The sequence below is a fragment of the Tyto alba genome, unplaced genomic scaffold, assembly GCF_018691265.1.
Source record: "Tyto alba isolate M040663 unplaced genomic scaffold, T.alba_DEE_v4.0 Super-Scaffold_14, whole genome shotgun sequence".
NCBI lineage: Eukaryota > Metazoa > Chordata > Aves > Strigiformes > Tytonidae > Tyto > Tyto alba.
This window is the reverse complement of record NW_024881276.1, coordinates 25,353,040-25,378,723: the sequence shown is the minus strand read 5'-3', so window position 1 is coordinate 25,378,723 and position 25,684 is coordinate 25,353,040. Positions and strand designations below refer to the sequence as shown.

Sequence of the window (25,684 nt, the reverse complement as noted above, 5' to 3'; positions counted from 1 at the left end):
CCAGAGGTTTCACCCCAGGGGTGTGAGGAGTTGAGGTGGAGGAGAGGCCTCCTCCTTCGGAAGGGAATGAAGGTTTGAAGCTATCCCATGCCTCGGGGATACCTGTGGGGTTTTGTCTGTTTTTTTTTTTTGCAAACAGGGAGAACATCTTCCCTCCTCCTGCCTGGCTTCCCAGTCCCTTAATGTCTCCTGAGCCTGTTGGATATTTTAAATATTTTGAGAGAGAAACTGGAGGAGAAATTGTTAAAACAGTCATACCAACTTCTGACAAGTTTTGTGCAAATTTGCAGCTGGGAGGAAGAACGAGATCTGAGTGACTGTTCCACTGAAGAAAAAGCAGGGAGGTTTCAGGCTTTGGTTTGACATCAGTGGAGCAGCTTCTGGGCTGACCAGCCAGCTGGTGCTTGTCCTGCCTCCTGCCCACCAAAATGCCACGGGCAGGGGATGCGAGGGACAGCCTGGGGAGGGGAAGACAAGTATTTAGGGATACAGAGTGGTAGAGAAAGCAAAGGGCTTGAGAGGCTTGAAAGAGGTCTTGAGAGGTGGAGAGGATCTAGGGGTATTACAAAGAAGGCACTATAAAAGGCAGGGATTATTGTGGTGTGGGTGGATGGGGGGACATGGTCCCCTGGAGAGGCAGGGATGCAGAGCCTGACCATGGCCTCCTGCTGACATGGCCGTGCCTTACTCCTGCCATGGGGAGGGGCAGGAGGAGAAGGTGAGGAAACCTTAAATAGGTGACCATCTTTCCCTTCACTCTTGCTGTAGCCACAGTGCAATGAAGCAACTTGCTTCCAGAGATGCTTAGCTTCAGTTTTCCTACCAGCTTTAAGTGTTTCTTAAAATTAAGCTATCTAGTGGGTATCTGCACATGGCTGTAAGTGACTAGCACTGGATACCTGAATAGAAATATTCATATACGACTGTTATATTTTTGTCCCAAGGTCTGTAAGTTGTGATACTATCCTAGTCCTAGTAAAAGTGCTAGTAAAACGGAAGATTACTGTCTCTAAATAAGCTATTTTATTTCTGCCGTTGGTGACTGACACAAAACAATTTGTAGAGAAAAGATTATTTTCCACTGCTATTGTCCCATTGTAGCTTCATTCACAAGTGGAAATAGTCTAGCTAGGTAGTTGGAAATGTGGATAATATACCACTCAACAGATCTCTCTGCATCAAAACCAGCTCTTCAGTGACATCTTACTGCTATTCCACTGTAATTCTTTAATGTATTAAATATATAAAATATTTCACTTTTACATATATCAAAGCATGAAAAATCCTGAGGTTGTGATTTCCAGGGCATCTTGCAGCATGAGGAGGCGGCAGCATTAACACACATCACAGCCACTCAGTTTGGGGAACCAGGGCCAGCACCTACCAGAGATGTGGGCGGGCGCGTGGATGCTGTGACCATGTTCTCGGGTGCCTGAGAGTCCCCTCCTGTGCTGGGGGAGCCACATCTCCCCCGTAACCTCTCCTCAAATAGCCAAGAGTGCAATTGGGACCAAAGCTGTGTTCTCATTACCCGCTTCTGGCACTTTGTTATTTATTTATTTTTCTACGATGGAGGATGTAGGCAAAATTTTGATGTATGCTGCCATCTGCTGTGGACTTTATATTATCATAAGTGTTTCAAATTAATTTCTGATGGACATAATTCTGCTGAGGGTAAGGGTACCCAAGTAAATGATACATGGCAGTCACACTAGTTGTAAAAGAAGGATCTAAAACTTCCTTCCATTTGACCCTCTGTGCAAAACACACTTCAAAGAGTGGGAAATCTGTAGAAAGGAATTAATATTTACCAGTGATTTTATTTTTAAGTGCAAATGATTCCTCCCTCAAGCGCTTTATGCTGTGGTGCTTCAAGACTGTCTTATTCTTTGCTCTTCCCTTCTCATTTTTCACTCCCTCACTGCCCACCCTCTCTCAGCAGGAATCTTCAGGGAGACATGTTTATTTTAAGATCACACCTCAGAGAAGAAGGCTTCATTCCCACTACTGCCCTTGGGAGCGACTTTAATTTAATTCAGTAAGAATTGAGCAAATCGTTTCTCCAGAGAGCCACAGGCAGTCACCCTGCTGCCAGAGCCCCACCAGCCGGCCCTGCACCAGGCTCAGCAGGGAAAAATCCTTGAAAGACGGGTGCGCAGGGCAGCATCCTGCTTGCTGCAGCTAATTTCCACTTATTCAGTCCTCTGCTAAAGGATTAAAGCAGTTGCTTTGGCCTCATCTGCTAAGGCTGCATTTTTGCCAAGCTTGTTTTCACCGTGCAGCCGTACCCAGCCCCGGCTGTGGGGACACATCGATATGTGGTGGCCGCCTCAAAGCAGAGACCTAACGTGGGTGCCCGAGGCGAGGCCGGGCTCCTCGCTCAGCTGCCATTTGTGTGCCTGCATTTTCCTTGCATAAACTCTCCAGCATTAGGACATGGGGGATCATTAGTTTTTTACCTCTTGCCCATTGCACTTTGCACATTTGTACCGCTCAGACTGGCAGCTACCAAGATGCTCTTCAGGAAAACAAATCAGTTATGGAGTTAATTTTATTTTCATCAGGAAAAAATGGTCTGACCATTTTGTACTGTCCAGAAGGCTGCATTTTCACCTCTCTCCTGCCTACTTTTGAAGCAAATGGTTCAAAATCCTAGCTGTCTAACTGACGTCAATACTGGGGACACAACCTTCTGTCTTCCAATGAGCCAAGAGCTCCACCAGCAAAAAAAAAATGTCGCAAAAGCAACAAAATAAACTCAGAACCCTCTGCTTGTGTAAACTACATAAAACCAGAGATTAAAGGCAAAAATCAAGTGTACACTTTTTCAGTTCAGATAAGAAACACTCCCTTGTACCTTCCCTAAAGTTAAACAGCTGAAGTAAACTCACTTCTTATAATGCTTTATGTGATCTCAGGCTCCTGCTGCCCGTGGGTGTGATACTACTTCTCACATGGCTATTTGTTGAGGAGAAGAAATTTGATCTGCACATCTTAAAATGCTACTGAATTCGCAGAGATACAGGAGAATGTGTGCCTTTCAGGGATCAAACTTAGTTTGTCACCACAACATCAAGATTTACAGTTCAGCACTTAGAATATAAGACTTCAACCTTCTTTGTATGGATGTTGAAGATTCAAAAAATTGGATGAGCCAGAACTATTTTTTTTAAGTTTAATGTTCAGTTCTTGTATTTTCATTTACAGACTTTTATGAATCTTGCCAGTGAGACAGCCCCTAAGAGCAGAGCTGTATGGCATCCTCACCTCTGAGCAGTGATTGCTTCTTGGTGCAGGATGTCTTAGCATATTGAAAGAATTTAATCTCTCAGAAAACACTTTGGCCTTCTCAGACACCAATCTTAGGCATTTGTTTTTATGCTTATCTCTGTATCTTTACAGTAATTGCCTTTTTATTTGTACAGCTAAAATGCACAAAGAATTAATTTCAGATTGACCAAAGGAGAGTTTATCCATGTGATCTTTTTCAGAGTGTCTGGGAAAACTGCAGATTGAATAAAAGTCATGTCTGGTTCATCCAAACTTACCAGCTTTGTATCAGTTTCCAGACTTAACTATCATGATGACAGTAACAGTTGATGAATGACAAAGGAATTTTTCTTCACATGATGGCCATTTCTTGCAAAGTTATACATTGGATTAATTTTCTGAGAGTCTGTTACATGTTGATGCAAGTTTTCTCCACAGGCTGTGCATACAAGCAGGTTGTATTTCTAAGGGATAATATGGCTGTAACATAATCCTATGTTAAAGCAACCATTTTAACCAGTGAGCTGGGTTCACAAGCTAGAAACTTTTACATCAGCCTCTTTAATAATGTAGCAGATATACATTCCTCTGACATAAAGATCTTAAATACTTTCAAGGTGTTTACCACAAAACTCCTAATCAGGAATAGTTATCGAGAGGTGCCTTCAGCCCCATCTGGATTGGCAGGCCTCTGTACATGCACATGTGGTGTAGACGATTATTATACCTGAATAGAGAGAAGAAAATCCAAGGAAAAGGAAAGGCTTGATAACCTGTCATATAAACTCTATGAAAAGTTACTTTACTGTCTACAAGTTCATTCCTGCTGTAATACTGACTACCAGTAGAGACCAGCTCATCAATCCCAACTTCCTTTGAATAAAACACAATGCCCACCTCTGTACAAAACCTTACTCACAGCAAGTGTCTTAAAACCCCATGTATCTTAACCTAGGTTAACACAAAGAAATATGCTAATATTGTGATTATATTTATTTTAAAACCTCTGGCATGCATGTTAATGGCATAAGTTGGAGGAGGAAAATCCACCTTTACAGAGCGACACTTTTGTATTCTGCTTACACCTAAGACACCACAGCAAGGGGCATAACAGAAATTAGAATGATTTGAGGATCGGTGGGCTAGGTCTACCCATAAGTGACTGTCAATGATCTATAGGTCATTGTGGCTTCTTGTTGGGAAGAGCTCAATAGCTTTCTACATTTTACATTGGTTTTCTCTTTAATATAAAGGCAGACCATGATGGATACTTATTGTACAGTCTTTTTATAGAAATAGAAGGAGTTCAAATGGAATTTTCAGGGCTCCTTTCAGAAATATGAAATAACAACTCTGTGAGCTCAGGGAGCAGTGCCCCCATCTCCAGACTGCTGATAATACTAAAACATGAGGCATGTTGGAACTGTGAAAATGTAATGACAACAAACAGTGAACATTAAAACTCTTCTGAAAATGTCCTAGTTGCACAAGGGTTCAGTATACTTTGTTTTAATTCTGTCATGGTTCTGTCAAGTTGAAATTTCCCATTTCATTCCAGTTTTTGTGTCAGCTCTGCAATAATGTTTCCCTCTTCTTTTTAACAACATGCTGGTTTTGGAACTGCTGTTTCCATTGCACTGCAGTTTCTTTAGCCAGGGTGAAAGGTATTGATGCGGTGTCCTCTGAGTTCAAAGTCTGTATCCACAGAAAAATATGACGGTTGACAGTTCATGAGGGTTTGCTGTTCTCGCTCAATTTTGACTCGATGTGTTGCAGTGAGAATGCAGTTCCAGTTCTGCTGATGCTTTCTCGCAGCAGTAGTGGATAACAGTGGTGATGCAGATACTGATCAGAAGCATACGGGCTACATCAAAAACCACTTTTCAAGCAGATCAGCAGCACTTGATCAGATGATAAGATCAATTTTGACAGATATTGAAATGCTCTGAGAATATTATCCATTACTCAGCCTACCTTGTCCCTGACAATCAATTCTAAAATTGACAGCTGTCATCCCAGGACTTTCACAAAGGGCAAGTACAAAACAATCAGGCGTTTTCCAACCTAACAACACAAGGCTGTTATATTAAAAGGGCTTGTAAAAGAGGGAGCCATAGCAGCACTTCAGATATCTTGTCCCTTGCCTGGCTGGCATCAGTTCATCTACACCACTGATGTCATTAATCGACAAAAAGAGTGTGGGACCTATATTGTCCTGTCTGCAGAGGAAGGGAGGGAAAACAGGGAAGGTGACTGAGCGTGAGCACGTTGGTGAACTGTACTACATGATGTGAGCTTGGGAGTATTCAGTGGCTACTGCACTGCATGGTGCATCATAGCTAGATCGACGACTTTGGCTCTCTAGCCTATCGAAAGGCAGGAAAGAAGCACCTCTTCCCCTTAAGGCTGTTCAGTATCTCAGAATTTTTCAGTAAAGTTACAGCCCATGTATTGCTCATTTCAGAGCTATTTACCACAAGAAAACACGTAGAAATTCAATTTTCAAGGACTTTGTTCACAGCCATATGATAAAAGATTTGAATCCAGAGATTTTTTTCTAACAGGAGTTGAACATACTCTCCAAATGCTTACCAAAAATAGCCAACTTCCTGCTTGCTTTATGGCTTCAAAGAAAGCTGCTGCCACCTGGGCAACAGAGCATGGACCTTATATATGAATACTTTAAGGAAAAAAAGTCTTTTTGCATTCTGATTCTTGGAGGGTAAGTACTAAAATAATAGCTAGCTACCTGATCTGAAGCTTATCTAGTCTTTTATTCATGGTGCCTGCAAAATTTTGTGATTGATAGCATACTGAGTTATCAGTCTTTGCACTTTTTCTACATGTGAAATTTGTAGCTGACAGTAAATACACATGCCCATCATCCCACATCCAACTGCCTCTTCCATCCAAAAGAGGCTGAATGTACAACAGTTTTCATTAAGTACAGTTACCAGTACCCAAAAGAAATGGTAAAAAGTAGTCTGTGAAGGTACAAAGCTCAGAGCAGGTGTCCAGAAGAATGTGGTGGGTCCTTCTGTAGGGTTGGAGTGTGATGTGGGTTTTCAGAAGCCCAGTGCACCACCACTCTTCTCAGCTCTGCAGTTCTTCTCTCTGGGAAGCAAAACCGGTTATGCATCTATTCAAATGATCATGTTGTTGCCTACTGAACTCTGAAAAGGAACTACTTTTTTTTTCCCCACTGTACTAGGGTCACCAAAGGAACTGCAGGGCTGCTGGAGCCAGTCCTGCCAGCTGAAGTTCTTCTGAAAAAGACACCACCTCAACAAAAGAGCTGTGGTTCAACTCCCATTGCGTGCACTGTGAACCTCAGCAAATGCCATCAGCCTCTCTCACCACCTTAGTTCACTGGTTCTCAGACTTGCATGAGCTGAGACAGGACCATAAAGCTCATAAAGAAACATGGTTATGGGGGATGGAGGAATATATTAGTAATAGTGGTAGATACTGTATGCATGGGACACATGCATACAGGGATCAAAGTAGGCTTTGAAGGGGTTTGTTTTGTTTCCTCTTAGTTGTTCCATTACTGATTTCTTTTTTTTTTTTTTTTCTTTTTTTGCTGGGGTGGGAATCTTTCATGTCTATTCAGATTTAATAGTTGAAGCATAATATTTCTCAGACAGTAATGTATGTAGGTCACTGTTATTCCCCTGAGTGCTATAAACTTTTTGTTTCCTCCCTAGTGGGACAGCTGTTCAAAATGGAGGCATCAGAAATTCTGTTCACAATGTTGGAGAAACATCTTGCTAAATGACATCAACTAATTTTCACCACTTAGTGAAAAGCAGTAAAAATCTTTTTTTTTCAGTAACGGAGAGAGCCTTTAGCAAAATGTTTGTATCCTCCTGAAAATCTGAGAGACAGAAATGTTTTATTCAGGTTTCAAAACTGGAAATGGAAGATCAGAAACACAAATGCCTCCTCTTTGATCATGCCTTGCATTAGATGATTGTCCCTGACTGGTGAGCTGTTATAAATCTAATTTCCAGAAAGAAAGCTTTTAAGGGCATGTTGACAGACAAATTCCTTATCTTGCAATTTTGCATCTCTTAGATCAAAATGGATCTCTTTCCTAATTCCTCTGCTAAGCTTTAGCTATGAGAGTTAATTTAGTTTGAAGAAAGCATACAAACTTCTAGAGAGACCAAATGAAGCCCAGTCCACAATGAGCGATAGCAGGTAAGAGCAGATCAGGACAGTTATGCCACAGTACAGATCTGCCAGGTGCAAGCCATTCACTTGGTCCCATTTTCAAAGGCACACTAGTTCTACTTTCTTCCAGTTTGTTTCAGAATCCATTAAAAAGTGTCCATGTTTCTATTCTGCAGTTGAAAATCCTAAGAGGATAAATTGATGAATTAATGTTTACATCTGAAGGATATCCCTGTGAAAAAATTTCACATGTTCACATTTAGCTAAACAAAGATTTAGCTATATTTTTTTCTCCTTGATCACTTCTTTATAATGGAGATCTGTGCTTTCATTGGCTATGAACTCTTTATCTGAAACACCTGGGCTTCTGTATCTGCAAATGAAATATAACGATGTATATATCTGGGGGGAAGGAAAAAAAAAAAAAGTAATATTAGAGGTCTTAAAGATTTAGAAACGTTACCTTGCCTTCTTTAGCTTTGTTGAGTAGCAGATAGGCATGTGGTAACGTAAATCTTCATGTGTAATATAGGTTGTGAAAACAGTATGTGGCATACAGTATACAGATGGGATGGCTGAACTGAAATTACACAAATAACCTTATTTTAGGCATTTCCTTGCCTACGAATCCTTGATATTGACACTTCAGTTTGAGGAGTCAGTCTCCTATATTTCACAAATGAGTTGGGGGCAGGAGTGGTTTCACCATGTGCTGTCATGGTGGCACAGGCAGCTGTTGGGGCTGGGGGCTGCATTGCTGGTGCTGGCATAGCATCACTGCTATTTATTCATTCATTCGTTCATTCCAGAAAACTGGGTACTGGAATAGCAGCAGTGGCACCTCTGTCTGTGAGGACCAGGCTAGAGCAGGATGGGATGTACACTTTGGTGCTTAGGGTGGCTTTGCCAAGAAGCGAAGAAAATGACAAATAAGAGCCTGTGTGTAGGTGTCTACCTGTGAGCTATGTGTCTAGGCTCCTACCAGGGCATGGGGGACGGTTCACTTGCTTGGCACATGCACTACCTAGTGCCACCTGAGGTGTCTTAGTGCACTTTGCCTGACCTCCAGCAGTTGGTCTGGAAGGGCCTGGGATCTCCCACAGATCCTCTGTCATATCTACCTGAGCCTTCGCAGGGTGTCTGAGACATCCCCATGGGGACAGTGGATACAACCCAGGGCTAGCTGCAGATCCTTGCCCTTCTGCAGGGATACCTGTGAGCCAAGGAGGATAGCCTGGGGGTCTCTATAATGGCCCTACACACCTCTGCTTAGGCAACAGATCCCTGTCTGGGAGTCCTTCTGGAGCATGATGACTCTCTCTGCTCAGCTGGCTGAACGCAGCACCACTCTGGCAGCACCAGAGGGGTGCTGACAGCAGAGTGTCACCCTCAGGTCAGGTGAAGGTGGCTACAGCATCCGCCCACTTCTTTGTCTCTGGTCTCCTCTCCTTTCAGCCAACACCGTCTCCCTCCCTCCCCAATTTCTTTGGCCCATTCAGCTTCCAGTCCTCACACTTTTTTCTAGCAGCCTCACAGCTTCAGGTAGAGTCCCCTATCATCTCTTCCCTTTCCCCCCATCTCCTTACTCATCCCTTTCACACCTCCCTGCTCCCTACCCTGCACCTTCAGGTCCCCTCCCCAGTAACTCTCATGTTCATCTCCCTTCTCTACCCCTGCTCTGGTGCTTCCCACATCTCACTAAGACCCTCTTACCCTGCTCTGCCCAAGGACCTGCCCCAATCCCCAAATGTGTCCTCAGATCACACGTTTCTGTATGACACAACTCAGATGTGACAAATATGAGCCAAACCCTGTGTGGCACAGGCAGAACAAAGCAACAACCGGAGATGGAGAGACAAGGCAAAACCAGACCTCCATCTGTTCATGTATCCAGCCCAGGAAGGAGGTCGTTCTGCTGTAGACGCCCGGCTTGTTCTTTTCTGCACAGCCCACTCCAAAGCTGGTGGTCCCCACCAACTTCCAGATACTCATATCTTCGCATGCTAAAGGGCCCCCACTATCTCCCTGGAGGACAAAGAATTAAAACAAATGTCAGTGCTCCAGAAAAGGAGGGGAACGTCTATTTGGGGGGGTAGTGGGAGAGACATAGTGCAGTAATTCAAAGTCTCCTGTTTCTGCTCTGTTCTGGGTCCTGGGAAAAGCATATGTTACAGCAGAATTTAGAGATTTCTTAGAGATGGGTATTAGATCATATTTTTCTTTTCTCAGTTAGCAGTACACTACAACAAAAGGAACATTGAAGCCTGCTGTTAAACAACATCTAGGTGCTGGGGAGCATGCCTGTCCTGCAGGCAGTGCACCACTCATCTGCAGTCTCCATGCCATGGTCTTAGTGTCTCGCAGCTGCTTCTCTCAAAACGCTCATAACCATTGAGCTGACCTGAGCCCAGAGTTGCAATAAGCCTGTACCCTACTTCCTTCCCAGCCTGCTCCTGCATGCAGTTTCACACACTGATTTTCTGGTACTACCCAGACATTTTTCTAGGCAGATTCAACTCAATGGACTCACAACTAAGCAATGAAAACTCTCAATTTATTTTTATGGGACATTTTCCTGCCTTATGAGCATCAGAGCCAGCACAACAGACAAAAAGGGAATTTGCAACAAGCCTCTCCCTTTGGCACATAGGGTTCATTTTGTTGCTTGAAGCCATGCGCTGAGTGTGCTGCCTTTGAACAGCTCTCCCAAGCACGGTGTTGTGCTGGTGACAGGTACCTTGCTGCAGGGGTGTGCAAACAACCACTTAAATGGAGATATATGCACCTAATGACTTTGCTTTGTCTTGTCCCATGCGTAACCAGGACCGATCAAATCTGGAAACATGAAGTTCCTCCCCAGCCCTTGCCCTTCACCCATGACTATCTAGGTGAGTCCATGTTAGTGTGTATGGGGATGAGACCTGGCACAAGGTGGGCACCGTCATGAATCTGACAGTGATTATGAATCATCACCACTCTGTGTTGTAAAGGATCCTCTGATCCACTGCTGCTATGAACCCTTCTCCCCCAGAGTCATTACCACTCGTCCGAGTTACTCAAACACCTCTCCCTTTCTTCCTTCCCCTGCCTCTTTCTACTCTTTCCAAAATCACATCTCTGCTTCTCTACAGATATACCCTTTGGCTGCTTTTCACCACAGGGTTTGTACACCTTACTGGTCTCCAAAGCTGCTCACAGTGCAGTGCAGAGGCCACTGCCAAAGCAGAGAGAGGATGGCACCATGCTGTACCACATGCAAGAAATTTAAAAATGTCTTAAGTAAATTTGGCTTCAGAAGTATCAGATATAGTCCATAGAAGAAATGTAAGAAGGGAATTGTAGCTTATGAATGCATGCGTAATCAGGGATTGATATTCGTGGTAAACAGAGTAAATGGCACAAAACCAAATGTTTGCCCAAGAAAAGCCTGGGAGTGCCTTCTGATAACTTATCACTCATGTTTTTCCATTGCTGCTGTTAATGAGCACAGTTGCAGTTTGGAAACTTCCATACCTGGCAGGTGTCTACCCCTCCCTTTAGGAAACCGGCACAAAGCATTGAAGAAGTTATGATCCCACCGTAGACATCCCTGTGATTGCAAATTGCATTAGAAATCAGAGGAACACCTGCATAATTCATGGTGTCAGATGTATCACCTGTTAAAAAAAAAAAAAAAAAAAAAAAGAAAAACAAAAGAAAAAACTCTCTATCCTTGAAACTAATCTCTAATTATTAACAGAAAACATTTCAGTACATGAAAAATTGGCAAGCAAGGATGCAAGAAATACGCTTAAAATGACAACATACAAGTAAGGCAACTAAGTGTCTCACCACTTATAGAATCCAGAAACTAGCGATTCTATAGAGCTGTGGATTATCACAGTATATAATAGAAAGCCATACTTTATATATTTCTACTTCAAGCTAGACAATTATTGACAGTAATGAACTTAAAAACTAGGTGGACACTTTTCAATACTAATGTCAAAATTTATTTTTAATTTATCACCTGTTCTGTTAGTCAACAAATCACCTGCAAACATTCGATTTATTTTATAAATATTTATTTTGTTTATTCAAAGTCTGAATGGATCACCTCTACAAATGGGAGTATTTGCACACTGTCTATTGTCAATTTATAGATGATTTTTATGTGGTAAACATTGCTTTAATTTCTTTCCTACCTTTCACTATTATCTGTAGGTCAGGTAACATACTGTTCTTGTTCTCTGAACAATGGGAACATGTTAAATGAGACACATTAAGAAAGATAAAAAACAATGACCTGACAATTCAAGTATTTTCACATGGAAGTGATTCAGTATATATTATTTATTAACATGACCTGTGAGTCATGGCAAAAAAAAAAAAAATCCCTTTTCTTTGTGACATTATTCACAGATCCAATTTCTACATCAACCCACTTGCCTGAAAATGCAGACATTCTTTCTCTGAAAAAATGGATGGTCAATTCTTCCATTCATGCTGTGCTTTTTGTGCTTGAAGTTTTAAAGGACACAGTCTGTTTGACTGAGGCAGAGTACAACACTGTGGACAGTGTAACTGTCTACAAGTCATTTTCAACCTTTTCACAGCATGTACCCATCCATTCCTGGTCATAAATGTTTGTACCGAACTTCTGCGTTTCAGGGTGAGCATAAAATTTAGAAATACATCTTCTGCCCCCCCTTCCCCCAGATATTACAGAAAATTTAATGTTGAACAATGTGTCAACCAAATCCCGTATTTACTGTATGTGAGATGATTTCATGTAGTGTAATCCATAGCAGCCCATTTAAAATACCTCCTTCCACAGTTGCTCCCCATCCTGATACCCAACACATTTTCCCTTCTGGGAACTGTTCACCAAAATTAGGCAGACAAATCGGCTCTATGTGACCTATTAAAAAAAAAAAAAAAAACAAAACAAAACAAAAAAAAAAAAAAAAAAACAAAAAACAAGAAAAAAAAGAGAGAAGAGAGAATTGCTTTTAAGATTCAGCAAAAAATTGCATGCCTCAGTAAAACTTGAGGATATGGCTTTCAGTGAACTTGTTATGAACACCACCCACTCCCCACATAAATAGACCGGCAGCTCTGCAGGTCTTTTGTCTTATGGCAAATATCATAGGTTTGAAACAATACCTACACCAGGCCTAATTAATTTCAAGTATGAAGCAACATAAGGACGTGGTGGCATGTCAATAAACTGAAGAATGAGCAAACAAGAAATGCACTACGTAACGCAGGTGATGGGCAGATCAGAGAGCCCACAGCATGCTGCTTGGGCAGAGAAGTGGCCTTGGCTGGCCACGGCACGACGGCACGGCACCTCCTAAGAGGCTTCGGGCCGAGGCACGTACAAAGAGCCGTGCATGCACATCTCTGCACTCTTCCGTAAGGGCAACAAAACGTCTGAGGTGCTCTTTTCTTCCCACCCATCAGCTCGCAGCGTTTCAGTGCCTCTGCGCTCTGGGGCACAGAATGCCGCGCGAGATGATCAGCGTGTGACGCTTGAGGGGACAAACTGAGACGTGTCAAGATGAGCTGGCACTGAGCAGAGGGAGTGAAGATATAAGGTATTACTGGGCAATTCCTTAGTGGTTCAGTTCTCCACAGTGCAATGATCGCAGCTCAAACCATCAAGCCCCCAGTGCGGAGCCTCCAAGACCCCCCGAACTGCCCCCAGCCCCCCAGGGCATAGCACGTACCTCGCGCAGGCGCAGAGCCATTACTGTTCTTGACAGCCTCCCAAACTTAATCTCAAGGAAAAGAAAACAGCACTAACAGATATAAAATAGAACAAAATCAAGCTTAATTTTCATTCAGAGTGGAAGTTTAAAGTATTTCAAGAGAACTGATTTAGGAACTGACAATCTAGATGTGTCAGAGAGAGCCAGCTCCCCTTTGCAGAGAGCTCATGGTGATTAGGAGGTACTGGCAGGTGATCATTTAAATTCATACAATACCATTATATATTATTTCAATTCACTAACTGTATCAGTTGTAGGTAGCATCCTGCTGAGAAAATAGAAGTAATTTTAATTTAAAAGCATCGTTATATTTGAATTGCCTTTTCTTCTCTTTGAAATTTAAGCTTGATTTTGAGCTTTGGACTCTGCTGGATCTCCCTGTACTCACAGAAAAGACATGATAAAAATCTCTGTGATCTCCAAGTAAAACGAGGTGGGGCATTTATTTTAGATAGGAAAAATATTTAGAACTAATAAAGTTAATGTTTGCCTATTATTAAATGCCTTCAATAAGCCAATACCAGAATGGACTGGGAACAAAATGCAGAGGCCTGTGACCACGTTGTTGCTCTCTGTTCCTGGATGCAGAGTACAGAGGAGTTCCTGATGCCAAGGCCAGGGGGTTTCTGTCGGTGCAGTCTGAACAGGGATCGCCTCCTTGCCATCACAGCAGCAAGCTGGCTACATCTAAGCTGCATGTCTCTCATTGCATTTAGAGGCAGTGAGGATCCACTCAATTGTCCTGTGTCAGGCATAGGGTGCCTACAGAAATTTCCCTGTCTGTACTAGGAAAGACCCTTCTGGCTTTTAGCTAGAAAGGCGAGAAAGTCAAGCGAAAGCTAACAGAAAGAGTTACCATTGAGAGCGAGCGGTGCTGCCAGTTTCATCAGTGCTATATCATTTCCCATTGTCTTGGGTTTATAATTTCGATGATATATAATTTTTTCCACTGAATATGGGTGAACCTGGGTGTCTTGCTGAGTCACAAAACCAACCTGCACACTCCATGAGCTTGGCAAGTACAGGCTGAAACAGAGATAGGAGAGAGTGAAAAACCTTCAAGAAAACTCAGGTTTTCTAATTGTCTCCCAAGCTTATGAACCACATAAAACTCCACAGGCAAATAGCAAGAGTCTGCTGTTCTTGCTTAGATATTTATTAATATCAGCTATGTTTTGCATCTAATTTCAAAAAATATAGAAAGGGTGACTAATATTGGTAACATAGTGGGTCACTGGTACATGATCTGTGCAGCTTCCTACAAATATATGGCTTTTGCACTGGCCTACCTGTCTGTCCTCCTATGTGACTCCAGAGCAGTCGATGCTGCTGCCTGGCACACATGTGCTCAGCCACCTGGCTAGCTCAGCAGCACTTGTGGCAAGGCATTTTCAAGGGAGAGGCTTTCCCTCTGGAAGGTGCTTCTGCCCCCAGTTCATGAGCAGCCACATCTTTCAGACTCCAGCACATGAGCTACTCCTCTTCTCTTGTCTTCTCCCTACCAGGCTAGCAGTGGGTTAGCAGCAGTGCTGGGGAAAGGCTCCAAGAATGTGGGTTGTGATGCCAACTCCCATCCCGGCAGCCTTTGAACACACCACAGATAACTGGAACACACCACAACCAACTGGGTTGTGGGGGGACAGAGCTAAGGACAAAAACCCTAAAATGCTTAATTCCTAAGTAACTATTTTTATGGAAATGCAGGGCTCTAAATAGAATATAGGAGTGGGATTTGTCTGTCCCATCTCTTGTCTCTACTGGGTATAAAAGCATCCTACAGGACTTGTTCAGAAGCAGGCATTCCTGTTGTGGGTGCCTGAAAGTGGTCAGACAAATCCCATTTTAGCTGTGTAAACATCTTTGGTGAAAGTGGCCTGGAGTTTGTAAGAGTTGTCCTGCACTATTAGCAGCAAACAAGGCTGCAAGACCAGACAATTCATTATAAATAAGAGAGAGAGGGTTATATTTACACAGAGAAGAGGAGTTTAAATAAACGTTTAGCATCGATTTACAACTCAAAGACTACTTCAATAGCATAAAAAGGAGCAGCTAGTATGTGGTAAAGGGCACTAAGAACAGTACAACTCATTAGCTACCACTGATTGATCCTGTCAACTTGAAAAGGATTGTGTAATTTATTTTGGAGCTCCAGAGTATCAGAGCAACCAAGTACAAACTCCTCCTGAGCTGTTAACTCACATGCAGATAGGGATGACTAAAATCTAGCACTTAAATGTTGTTTTAAACCCATTTCCCAGGAAGCTGGGAGTGCCCAGAATATCTGAAAACTGGGGGCCCTGATTTGGACCACCTCTTGGAGAGACTTGTTTTCAGTAAAGACTTGCACTCATGCAAGAAGAGAGAGAGATGGTTTAAATGTTATGGAGCAAGCCAGCGAAATAAAGGATAACCCAATCTCTCCTGCAGTTTGTTTTTAAGAGAAAGCACGGTGCATTAGCCCTCCTCTGCAGTGGCCCCACACACAGACCCGCTGCAAGTGGGATCAGAGGGACGCCCCGAGCAAGACGATTGAGGGACTTACTCGTAGACGCAGTGGGCGGCCGTGATGATCCAGCGCGGGGTGATGACAGACCCTCCGCAGAGGTGGTGCCCGTGGAACTGCAGGCTGACCTGCCAGGGCCACTGCCGGGGAGAGGCCGCGTTGCCCCCCACGATCCGTGGCCCATAGCTGGCCCGCGTCCCGCACGCTGCCAGAAAGCAAACGAAGAGCGGGCATGTTTTTGGTCACCTTCAGTCCCTCTGCTTCCAGCCTTGATGAGGCTGGGAGGTCTCTACAGCAGGACTATCGCCATCCCCATGGCCCACACCTCAGGCTGTGGCTGCCCCCAGAGGTTTCTCCTCCTCCCTCCCACCCCTGCAGCATCGTGCCTGGCAGCCGGCATGGGGGCTGTGAGGCTCGCATCTTCTCCCCTGCAGACATAGTGCTCAGCTGGGCTGTAAAACCCACTTTTCTGCCCTTCTTAAATGCACAGGGTCCCAGGGACACACACAGGTGGGTTGAAGCATCTCTTCTCCCCCGGTGATTATTTTGTTGTTGTTTTTTGACTTTTCATCTGAAAACTAGCTGACAAGGTAAGGTGTGGGATGAAAGTTCAAATGTTAAGACAGAATTTCTCTTTCCCCACCGAGGTGGCAAAGAGTTGGAATTACAGTATCAGTCCATGGACTCAGCTCACAATCCTTAAATGTCTGCTTCCTACTGTGGTTCTCACCAAAATGCTCCTGCTACCTGATGCTCCCAATCTGCCCTTCCGGCCTATTCACCCTTTCTGAAATTCTTTTAATTTTTATATGAGAAATATATTTTTTCTTTGATGTGATAAACTGATGGTATAGTATGCCCTGAGTGCACAATGCCTCCCAAGTCTTGCCATGCAGTGAATGAAGAAGGACAGTTTCTGATTTTATTTTAACTTTTTCTTATTCTTACCCAAACATTTTAAGATGATCACATTGCCAGAAGTGCATTCCTCTCTAAGATGAAAAGACAGTGCACTATTAGTTCCAATTCAAAAATACTGGGTTTTTTTTTCAATATTGTGTCATATTCCTGTACAGCTATGTGCACATAAATATAAGTAACTCATATATTGAAAGAGGTACAAAGTCATGTACTCATCCAGTCTACTTAGGGCAGTTAGCTGAAATACTTAAGAGTTTAGACACCATCTGGAGCCTACAGACCATATGCTGCCCTGCTGAAGAGTGGTTCACTCTTCCACAAGGGGAGGCTCCTCAGCAATTTTCAGCATGTGGTCTGTAGTCTCCTTGGATCCATAGCTTTCATCTCAGTGAAAGGTAACTAAGAAAAACAAGCAATTGTCAGGAGGAAGAAATGGACCGTAAAGGGTTCATAAGCCCACTGGGAAATATCTAGGGATCTGTAAACTGAAACAAACTGCTTCACAATTGAAAAAGATAAGTGCCTGGTGTCTATCCATTTGCAAAAAAAAAAAAAAAAAAAGGATCATGGGACAGATAGGCTTTTCAAATAGCTCATTTTCAAACCTTTGTTGATTTTAATGGGCCTTGGATCAGGGCCTTAATTTGTATTCCAGCAAGACTGATACTGAACCTTGGTCTCTGATGCATAACACCAACCACTTATGAATTACTACATGGCTGAAAAAACAGGCAACAACCTCAAACTATTAGCAATTCTCCTTCTATTGATTGCTGTCTTTCTGTCAGGATGAACAAGCTGAGGCATACCTGAGGTTTGTTGCATTGTGCAGGGATGTCACTTGATCAGATGATAACCAGTGACTGAGGGATACGAAATGTCTTTGGAACTGTTTTTCAACTGCAGCCACAGGCAGATAACCTGAACTCACATAACTGCAAATAAACCATAAACACAGCTTCCTCAGACAGCATTTCAGTAATCTGTTTAAATAATTCAGTGGTTCTGCTAATGAAAACCCAGTGTAGAAACCACAATAATCAGATTCTGACACTTGATAAAGTAATCCTACCCTCCCCAAGAAACACTTCTTATAATGTGAACATATTTTTGCCATAATCATGTGTGGAAGTCACATATGCTGAGAGGCATTTAAGTAGCAGAGAAAATAAATTTTAATTCTAATACTGCAGTAAAGTTTTTATTGTAACTGGTTGGCACATTTCCTGAAACACTAATAAGTTCATTGTCTCCTTTTTCTAGTTATGTTTTGCAGCAGGGAGGATGAAAACTTTGTATTTTTTTTTGTCTTTTTTTGTTGAACAATTGAAATATATTTTATCATAAAGGCAACAAGAATTTCTTCAAAGAAGCTTTATACTGCTAATGATAATGTGCAGAAATCAGAATGACACCACTGTAAGAAATAACAGAGCATCATTGCAAGTCACAACTTCAAACTCTTTCTCAATTGTGTTTGTGAAAGAAACCGTGTTTTTCAGGAATCAGATCAATCCAGTAAGAACCGCCTTGCCAGGTTCTAATCTGATTGTGAGGTGGACCTTAATTCCTAACAGATGTCATGATATAAATTGCATATACAGTTTTCCTAGAGAAGAAGTGAAAGAAATGGAAAAAGCTCCTATATTTCTTAGTGCCTCTCTGACAGGCCATAAACTACTAGAGAGACAAGTAGGATTCAAACACCTGCACCCCATAGGGAAGATTTAACCAAACCATTGTATTTTGCCATCATCCAGGATTTATAGCAGTAATAAATGGCATTTGCAGTGCACGAGTATTCAGAACTATTTCCCACATCATCCCAAATTTCCTCAACCATATCATTCACACAGGTGGATAGTTAAGTCCTTTTCTCTTTTAAAGCACAGAACAATACAAGATTTCATTAGAAATATTGAAAGCCTCAGAGATTGTTCAAAATGACAAATAAAGTTTCTTCCATTTTGTGTTCATACCTTGAGAAACCCAGGTGTTTGCAGGTAGTATTTCCATACTCTGCTTTCCAGTCATCAGAGCAGACCGTCCTCCAGGATCCAGAAGTGAACACTTGCAGCACTGCTTTCTTGCCACTCAACCTGACTTTGAGATTCAGAAGAAAAGCCCGAATGAGTTGTGAAGAAGAACCACTGGATACATAAAAAGTACACAGCAGTGTCAGTGCACCACTGTGGCATCCATATTTCTTGGCTCACTGAGTTTAAATTACTTGTCTTTTTTATCACTTGGATCCTCTGACAGAACTTTTCTGTTTGTCTCTGCCCCACCCCACCCCACCCCACCCCCCCCTTGAGGAAGGGAGCCAAGTTACACTGAGCTAGAACAGTCAGGAGAAAAAAGTCAATGCTTATGGGAATGGGTAGGGGATGCTAGCTCTAATGCAGATGGAGAAGGCTGCCTTGCCCTCCAGCCAGCCTAAGCAAGCCTTGCTGACTACAGGGAGCTGGAGCTGCAGATGTTTGGCACCAAGGAAATCTACGATCAAGATAAGTGGAAGTGGCGAGAGGTGGTTGTCACCTCCTGCACTGCACAACACGGAGAGGTGGATGCACTTGCACCTGGATGTGGAATTTCTTACCTGTTTCCCTCTGCTGAAATGGGGCTGGCATGTCTGGGCTGATGAGCATGTAAAGGCTGGGGAGAGGAGAGATGTGCAGGCTGGGAGCCTGGCTCGCAAGGACTCCCTCCTCACGCCAGCCTGGCTCTGCTCAGCACCACCCAGCCGCAGGGCTGACCCACCCCATGGAGCTGGGACCGCTGCAAGCTGTGCTGCCTCCGGCCAAGAGACCGACAGGGCAATACTGCAGGAGGCCCAGGTGCGGAGCCATCACCCACAGTGCCTTCATCCTGCATGTCTCCAATTCCTCCGTACCCCTGCACCCCGCATCAAGCCACTGCCGGGGCCCCTGATGAGCAGGAGGCACCTGGACCCGGGAAAGGGCACGTCTGCGTGGTCTTCCCAGGGAGAAGGGAGGCCATGCACATGGTCACTGCTGGACAGGGGTCTCCCACGGGTGCCCATGAGCCAGCGTTACGGCATTGCAAAAGCAGACAAGAAATGCAGACGTATTACCCACAGGCTCCACAGAGGCCTGAAGCCTCCCTGGGGAAAACATGCTAAAGTCTGAAAGCATTGTGTGGGGTTAGCTGGGGCCAGAAGCTCATGGTTCTTGTCATTCCTCATATTGCACAGACAGAAATCTGTGCTGCCTCCTTACACACAGATACAAGAGCCAGAATTACAAGTGCACTGATCTAAAAATCAGTTATTCTGTTTACTAATATTAAAGTCCTTTCCCTACAGTGTCTGTAAACACCAGAGTCATCTTCCATAGCACAGGACATGGAGGGACCATTTAAAATGGCCCTCTGATGCTTGGATCTCTCCTGTTCTCATGTCCCTTAAGATAATAAAGGGCTTCTGCAGTCTTCAAAACCAGCACAGTGCTACTGTGTGCCAGTGAATAAAGAATTCAGTATATACACACCATAAGGCAGTTGTGATATACCTTGCAGGCAGAAGAAATGCTAGCAGTCAAAAAGCAGCTAGACTTCTAATGGAGAAACATGCCCAATGTGGCAGTAGCAATATTCAGAAATCATTTGCATTTATCTTAAGAACAGTTTGGTTTCTCATAAACTGTAAATCAATACCTCCGAGATTGTTCTTCTGAAGTGGTGATTTAGATAATCCATCAGTCTCTATCTTTCTTGTCTCACTCAAACTCTTTACAACATGCATTTCTTGATAATGTGCCAGATGCTACAGGAGGAGGTAGGAGGGATTTATAATCAAATTTCAATTACCACATCCGTACTCATCCTCCCCTTCTTTACAGTTGAAGACACCATTGCACCTGGCTGTTTTCTGGATACACTTAAAGGATGATCGGCAGCGAAACTTCCCAATGCAGTTGTATTGGACTAACAGGAATGAAAGAAAACAGAGTGATAGAAACACACTTGGATATTAATTTAACTCTTCTGACTTCCATTGTCTGTCCAGATTTCTGTTTTGCTAAGGAAAAGACAACTCCCGTACTCTAGGAACTTTTGAAATACAGCCTGGAGGTTGCTACATGGTGCTGCTAAACTCATCCATTAGTAATGATTTGTAGGATGAGTCAGCCTTGCTGCCTGTGCTGATTCTTTCCCAGCTCCCTCTACCCAGTTTATGTTTCAATCCAGGGCAAGTTTCTGCTGGGTGCCCCAGCGCCTCAGCAGCAAAGCAAGTAGACCCTTGCAAAATACAACCAGTGCACTCTTCCCAAGCGGGTGCCTCAACCTCCTGCAAGCTTATCCCTGTTGCAGGTGTGAAGGCACTGTTCTAACATCAACATATTTGGCACCTGGACCTGGGCAGGTCACACTTCACAGTCACAACTAAACCCATTCTGCATTTTCTTTTCCTCTGTAGAAGTCATTTGCAATAGGGGAAAGTTCTTTAATTCTTTGAAAATGAACTTACTTAGAGAAGTGAATTACAGGACAAAATTATGGTGCATGCTACCTGAAGCCTCCCCCAGTTTCTGAACTCTTAGCTCACCACCCAAGAGGAATTGGTGCAGTTTTTCTAGAGGAAGGTTTCCTGGAGCTGCAGGTTCCCCAGTGTTGTAAATATTACACCAACTCTCTCATGAGTGCTAGATCTATTTTATCCCTACATGTAAATAAAATTTAAAGCCATCACATCAACAATATTTTTTACTTTAGCAAACAAGCTGCAGTAGCAGTTTAATTCCATTCTAAGTAAAGGACTCATGAAAAATTAAGCATTTGAATGGTTAAGCGAGAACTTAATGAATAACTAATTGTACTCACCACCCAGGCCAATGGCAACTGCTAGGATTACTGCAAGGAAGAAACCACAAATATATGGAAAGTATTTTAGGGAGAGAAGAACATGGCACATCGAAGGTGGTTCGATATCTCCTAGAAGCCAAACAGAGAGAACAGCTTCTGTGAAGTTAAACCAGCTTGAGTTTGCAATGAGAAAGATTTATCAAACATTAAACTAGATGGCAGTAGTAACCCCTGCATACACTTTGGGAGCTGAGCTGACCCAGAGGGGTTCAGAAGCTCTGGCTCAGGGTCTGAGAAGCTCCAAGTGCTTTGGGGCTGGCTGATGTTCTCAGACACGCCTTCAGCATTTACCTCACAAGGCGTCTGAATTGTACCCTTACAGTGCACCTGTCCTGTCCTCAATGCAATTGAGAATATGAGCTCTAAATTTTTGTTTTTGTGGGCTACATCACACTGCAAGCTTTAGAAGTATATGACCACCTCTCCTGAAAATGTGAGTCCTGGAATAAAAATTAAATTCAGATCCATTTTGTTTGTGTAATCAAAACTTTGTGCAGTGTACAGGTATATTCTCTGAAGACTTCAGAAAGCTCAAGACTAGTAAATTCTTCCAGTGGAAGTAGGAAAGACTGAACTAGTTTGAACGTCCTCCTTACAACTGTTCTTGTCTGTGATGCTTCCCGACCCTTGCTGGTACCAAGCCTGTGGTCCCAGTGCTCCCTCCAGCTGTAGCCCCAGCTGGACGCTACTCTGAACATCATGTCTGGGACAATGGAAATCCTGGGATGAGGCTGGAGGCCACACAGCTCCGCCTCATGCACGGGGGAGCTAAGTCCCATGAGCAATGCATTCTTCCAGAGCTGGAGTAACAGAGACATGGAAACAAGGAAGAGGAGCCTAAAGATTCAAACAGGAGCAGGGATATTGGAAAAAGATGGGACTAGCTAGTAAATAAGTGTTCAAGACAAGGAGGGGGAAAGACACTGGTCCTTTTGGACTTGTAAGCAAAGATAACTGAAAATTATAGAAAGCTAAATTTGCAAAAATCAGGACCCCCAAACTAGTCTTGAAAAATGTGGGGAAAGGTTATCTCTTCAAAGTTTTTCTATAAAGACAAAGAGAGAACTGAGCAATGGCTCAAGGCTGAGGTTTGAATTTTCAAGGAAAAAAGATGCATCTGAAGTTAAAATATATATCAGTAGTAAATTCTGAATACATTTCATGAGCTGGACCAGTCCTGCTCAATAACCACCATCATAGCTGACCTCAACTTAGTGATACTGTCAATCTGAAAGACAACAGATTCCACAAAAAATAATGAACAGTTCACTTGTTTCAAATGTATTCTGATATACAAAGGGCAAACTATGGGAAAATCACATACACAGCTCAGTCATGGGTACACATAGAGACTGGCAGAACCTTGTCTTCAATTTTAATTCAAGCAGCTCTTCGCCCCCTCATTTTTCAAGCTTTGAATTTGAGAATGGCAGACACTCACAATCAGCCAAGGATGAGGAGTGTCTCCAAGTACTTATAGACTCACAAGTAAATCCCAGCCTACACAGATTATCTCAGCAGCATCTGAGTAACTGGTTTTGGAAATGGAGTTGGTATGCCAAAAATCTTAGACAGCTGTAGCAGCTAATGGAGTAGAAATTTAATTTTCTCAATCTTCATCCTTGATGCTCAGCCTGCCTCTGTTGAAGTTAACGATTATTTTTGCCATGAAACCTATGGGAAGTAGCAAACACACATGCTATTCCTCCATGGCTGCTGTATTATATATTCAATATTTGAACGGACCAATTTACAGGTTGGTAAAATTTCAAATAAGCCTTTCGAAAATGTGTCTGAAAAGAGTGGGCAAATATCTGCTATGTGGCTGAAGGTTGTGAATAATCTGGCTGTGAAAAATGCTTGTGTATGCAAGCCGACACAGGATGTCATCACCTGCTAATATGCTGGTAAACCTCACAGCTGGGGGAGTGAGGTTGTGTTTCTTCTTCCTCTAAGTAATTGCTTTCTCTGACTGAGTGGGCAAGCATAGTTTTGCAAGGTTAAAGACCATATTAACCATCTAGATTACAGAGGTCAAAAAGCTGTGCAGTATCCCTACCAGATCCATCTGCACTGGGGTCCACTTTTACTTGTGGTATGAAGAAAAATCTTTTGAAGGAAAACTGAACTTCTGGTACTGGTGGTTCATCTTCTGTAATAGAGATGATTTCAAGACTTCCAGTAGTGGGATTTGTCTCTTGTACCTGACTCAACAGGAGAAAAAGAAAAAACAAAAACAAACAAACAAACAAACAAAACCCACAAAAACAAACAAACAAACAAAAAAGAAGATAATCACCTTGTAAAACTTGATCATAAAATCATAGTTTAGTTTGGTTTGGAAGGGACCTTTAAAGGTCATCTAGTCTAACCACCCCCTGCAGCGAGCAGGGACATCTTCAACTAGATCAGGTTGCTCCGAGCCCCATCCAACCTGGCCTTGAATGTTTCCAGGGATGGGGCATCTCCCACCTCTCTGGGCAACCTGCTCCAGTGCTTCACCATCCTCGTAAAAAATTTCTTCCATATATCTAGTTTAATTCACCCTTTTTTAGTTTAAAACCGTTACCTGTTGTCCTATTGCAACAGGCCTTGCTAAAAAATTTGTTCCCATCTTTCTTATAGACACCCTTTACTTAATAAAATGCTGCTATAAGGTCTCCCCGGAGCCTTCACTTCTCCAGGCTGAACATCCCCAACTCTCTCAGCCTGTCCTCACAGAGGAGGTGCTTCAGCCCCCCGATCATCTTTGTGGCCTCCTCTGGGTCCACCTGAGCAGGTCCCTGTCTCTCCTGTGTTGAGGACTCCAGATCTGAATGCAGTACATTGTTCTGCACTTAATGTTCATGAGAGGAACTCTTATAATTAAATTACCAGCAAACTACTGAAGTCAATTTTTGTTCAAATTTGCCTAAAAACCATAGTTACTTTTAATAACTCACACTGGGAGTGTGAATTCATCACCTGCTCTTTAATTGCAATAGGAAAGAAGAGAAAGACTAAAAAGCATATGACACCTGCACAGCAACTGACAGGATCCTCGTTCAGGGGGCAACTGAATTGCACTCAAGAAAACCTTTGATCACTTTCTACACAGTGAAAAATTATTAAAATGGGCTACACTAGAGTTCAGGGTAAATAGATTTGAAAAGCTAATTTCTGACTCTGGTTCTGCACACTGTCACTGCCAAAAGGAATCAGATTTTTAAACTCACAGTGGTGTGAAATAGGTCCAGGTTTGTTAAAGACAGTGTTGCTGGTAAGCTGTAAAAGCAGCGTGTTTGCAGAGTCAGTCCCAGAATGTGCTTACAATGACACATTTTAGACAAAGAATATGTGTTTTGTCTGTGACACTGTATCTTTAAGTCACCTGGAATATCTTTTCGCCTTTCAGCAAACAACTGCAATAAGGTTTCTTACTCTTTCATTTGATAACATTTCTTGTACATTTCAATGAACATAAATTAAATTTTATATAGAACCTGCTAGCTTTAATGCACAGAAAAGGACAGCTTGCTGTGCATGATTTTCGAACATTAAAAAAACCCTTCTAACTTGTGCGTAAGTTGTCCATCAGGAAACAAAACAGCATCGTGAAGTATACTACACGAAAGATAAACACTGATGTGTCGTTTATTTAGAGGATATCACATGCTCCCAAAGCTTCACTCACCTCTTCCTGAGAAGTCATAGTTAAATGCAAAACTGTTTTCTTTCTTCATTATCAAAAGAAACCAAAAGGAAATTCTGAGGTTGATAAGCCAGTCTGCTCTGGAAAGGTTTTCACTGAGCCGCCCACGGCTGCCTGTTCAGTCATCTCTCACGTACGGCATTATGGCAGCAGCCTGTGTAATTCAACCTGGTGATAGGTATCGGGTAGCCCTGGATGGCATGGCTACGGAAAGGGGAAGATAAAAATTCATCATGCTTTTTAATTAGCCTAAGAGCATCAGGTAATATTGTAGTATTTGAAAACCTTACTGTAACCCCTCAGCAAAGGAGCACCACAAACTGCTCAGGCTCGCTTTTGCTCATCTTTTATCAGAACTTGTGCAGCTGAGAAGAGGAGGGTGCCCAGGGCTGTGGATGTCAGACAGGCAGAAGCCCCAGGTGCTTCATCTCTTCAACACACAAGGCCCATAGGCTCACCTGGCTCTTCCTTCGCTTTGTTCAGCCT

At 42.9% G+C, this 25,684-nt stretch overlaps 1 protein-coding gene across 1 annotated transcript; it reads right to left on the bottom strand.

The window, feature by feature from the left end:
• Window positions 1–6,363: 6,363 nt before the first annotated feature.
• TMPRSS3 (transmembrane serine protease 3) lies at window positions 6,364–25,198 on the bottom strand. Its single transcript, XM_009968056.3, has 13 exons — window positions 25,181–25,198; window positions 23,567–23,711; window positions 21,466–21,576; window positions 20,452–20,568; window positions 18,603–18,726; window positions 17,433–17,558; window positions 16,651–16,694; window positions 15,742–15,907; window positions 14,056–14,225; window positions 12,251–12,346; window positions 10,960–11,102; window positions 9,319–9,471; window positions 6,364–6,384 (listed from the first exon to the last, which is right to left on the bottom strand). Exons 1-13 carry the CDS (start codon window positions 25,196–25,198, stop codon window positions 6,364–6,366), a joined length of 1,434 nt encoding a protein of 477 aa, XP_009966358.1.
• Between the last annotated feature and the right edge of the window lie 486 nt (window positions 25,199–25,684).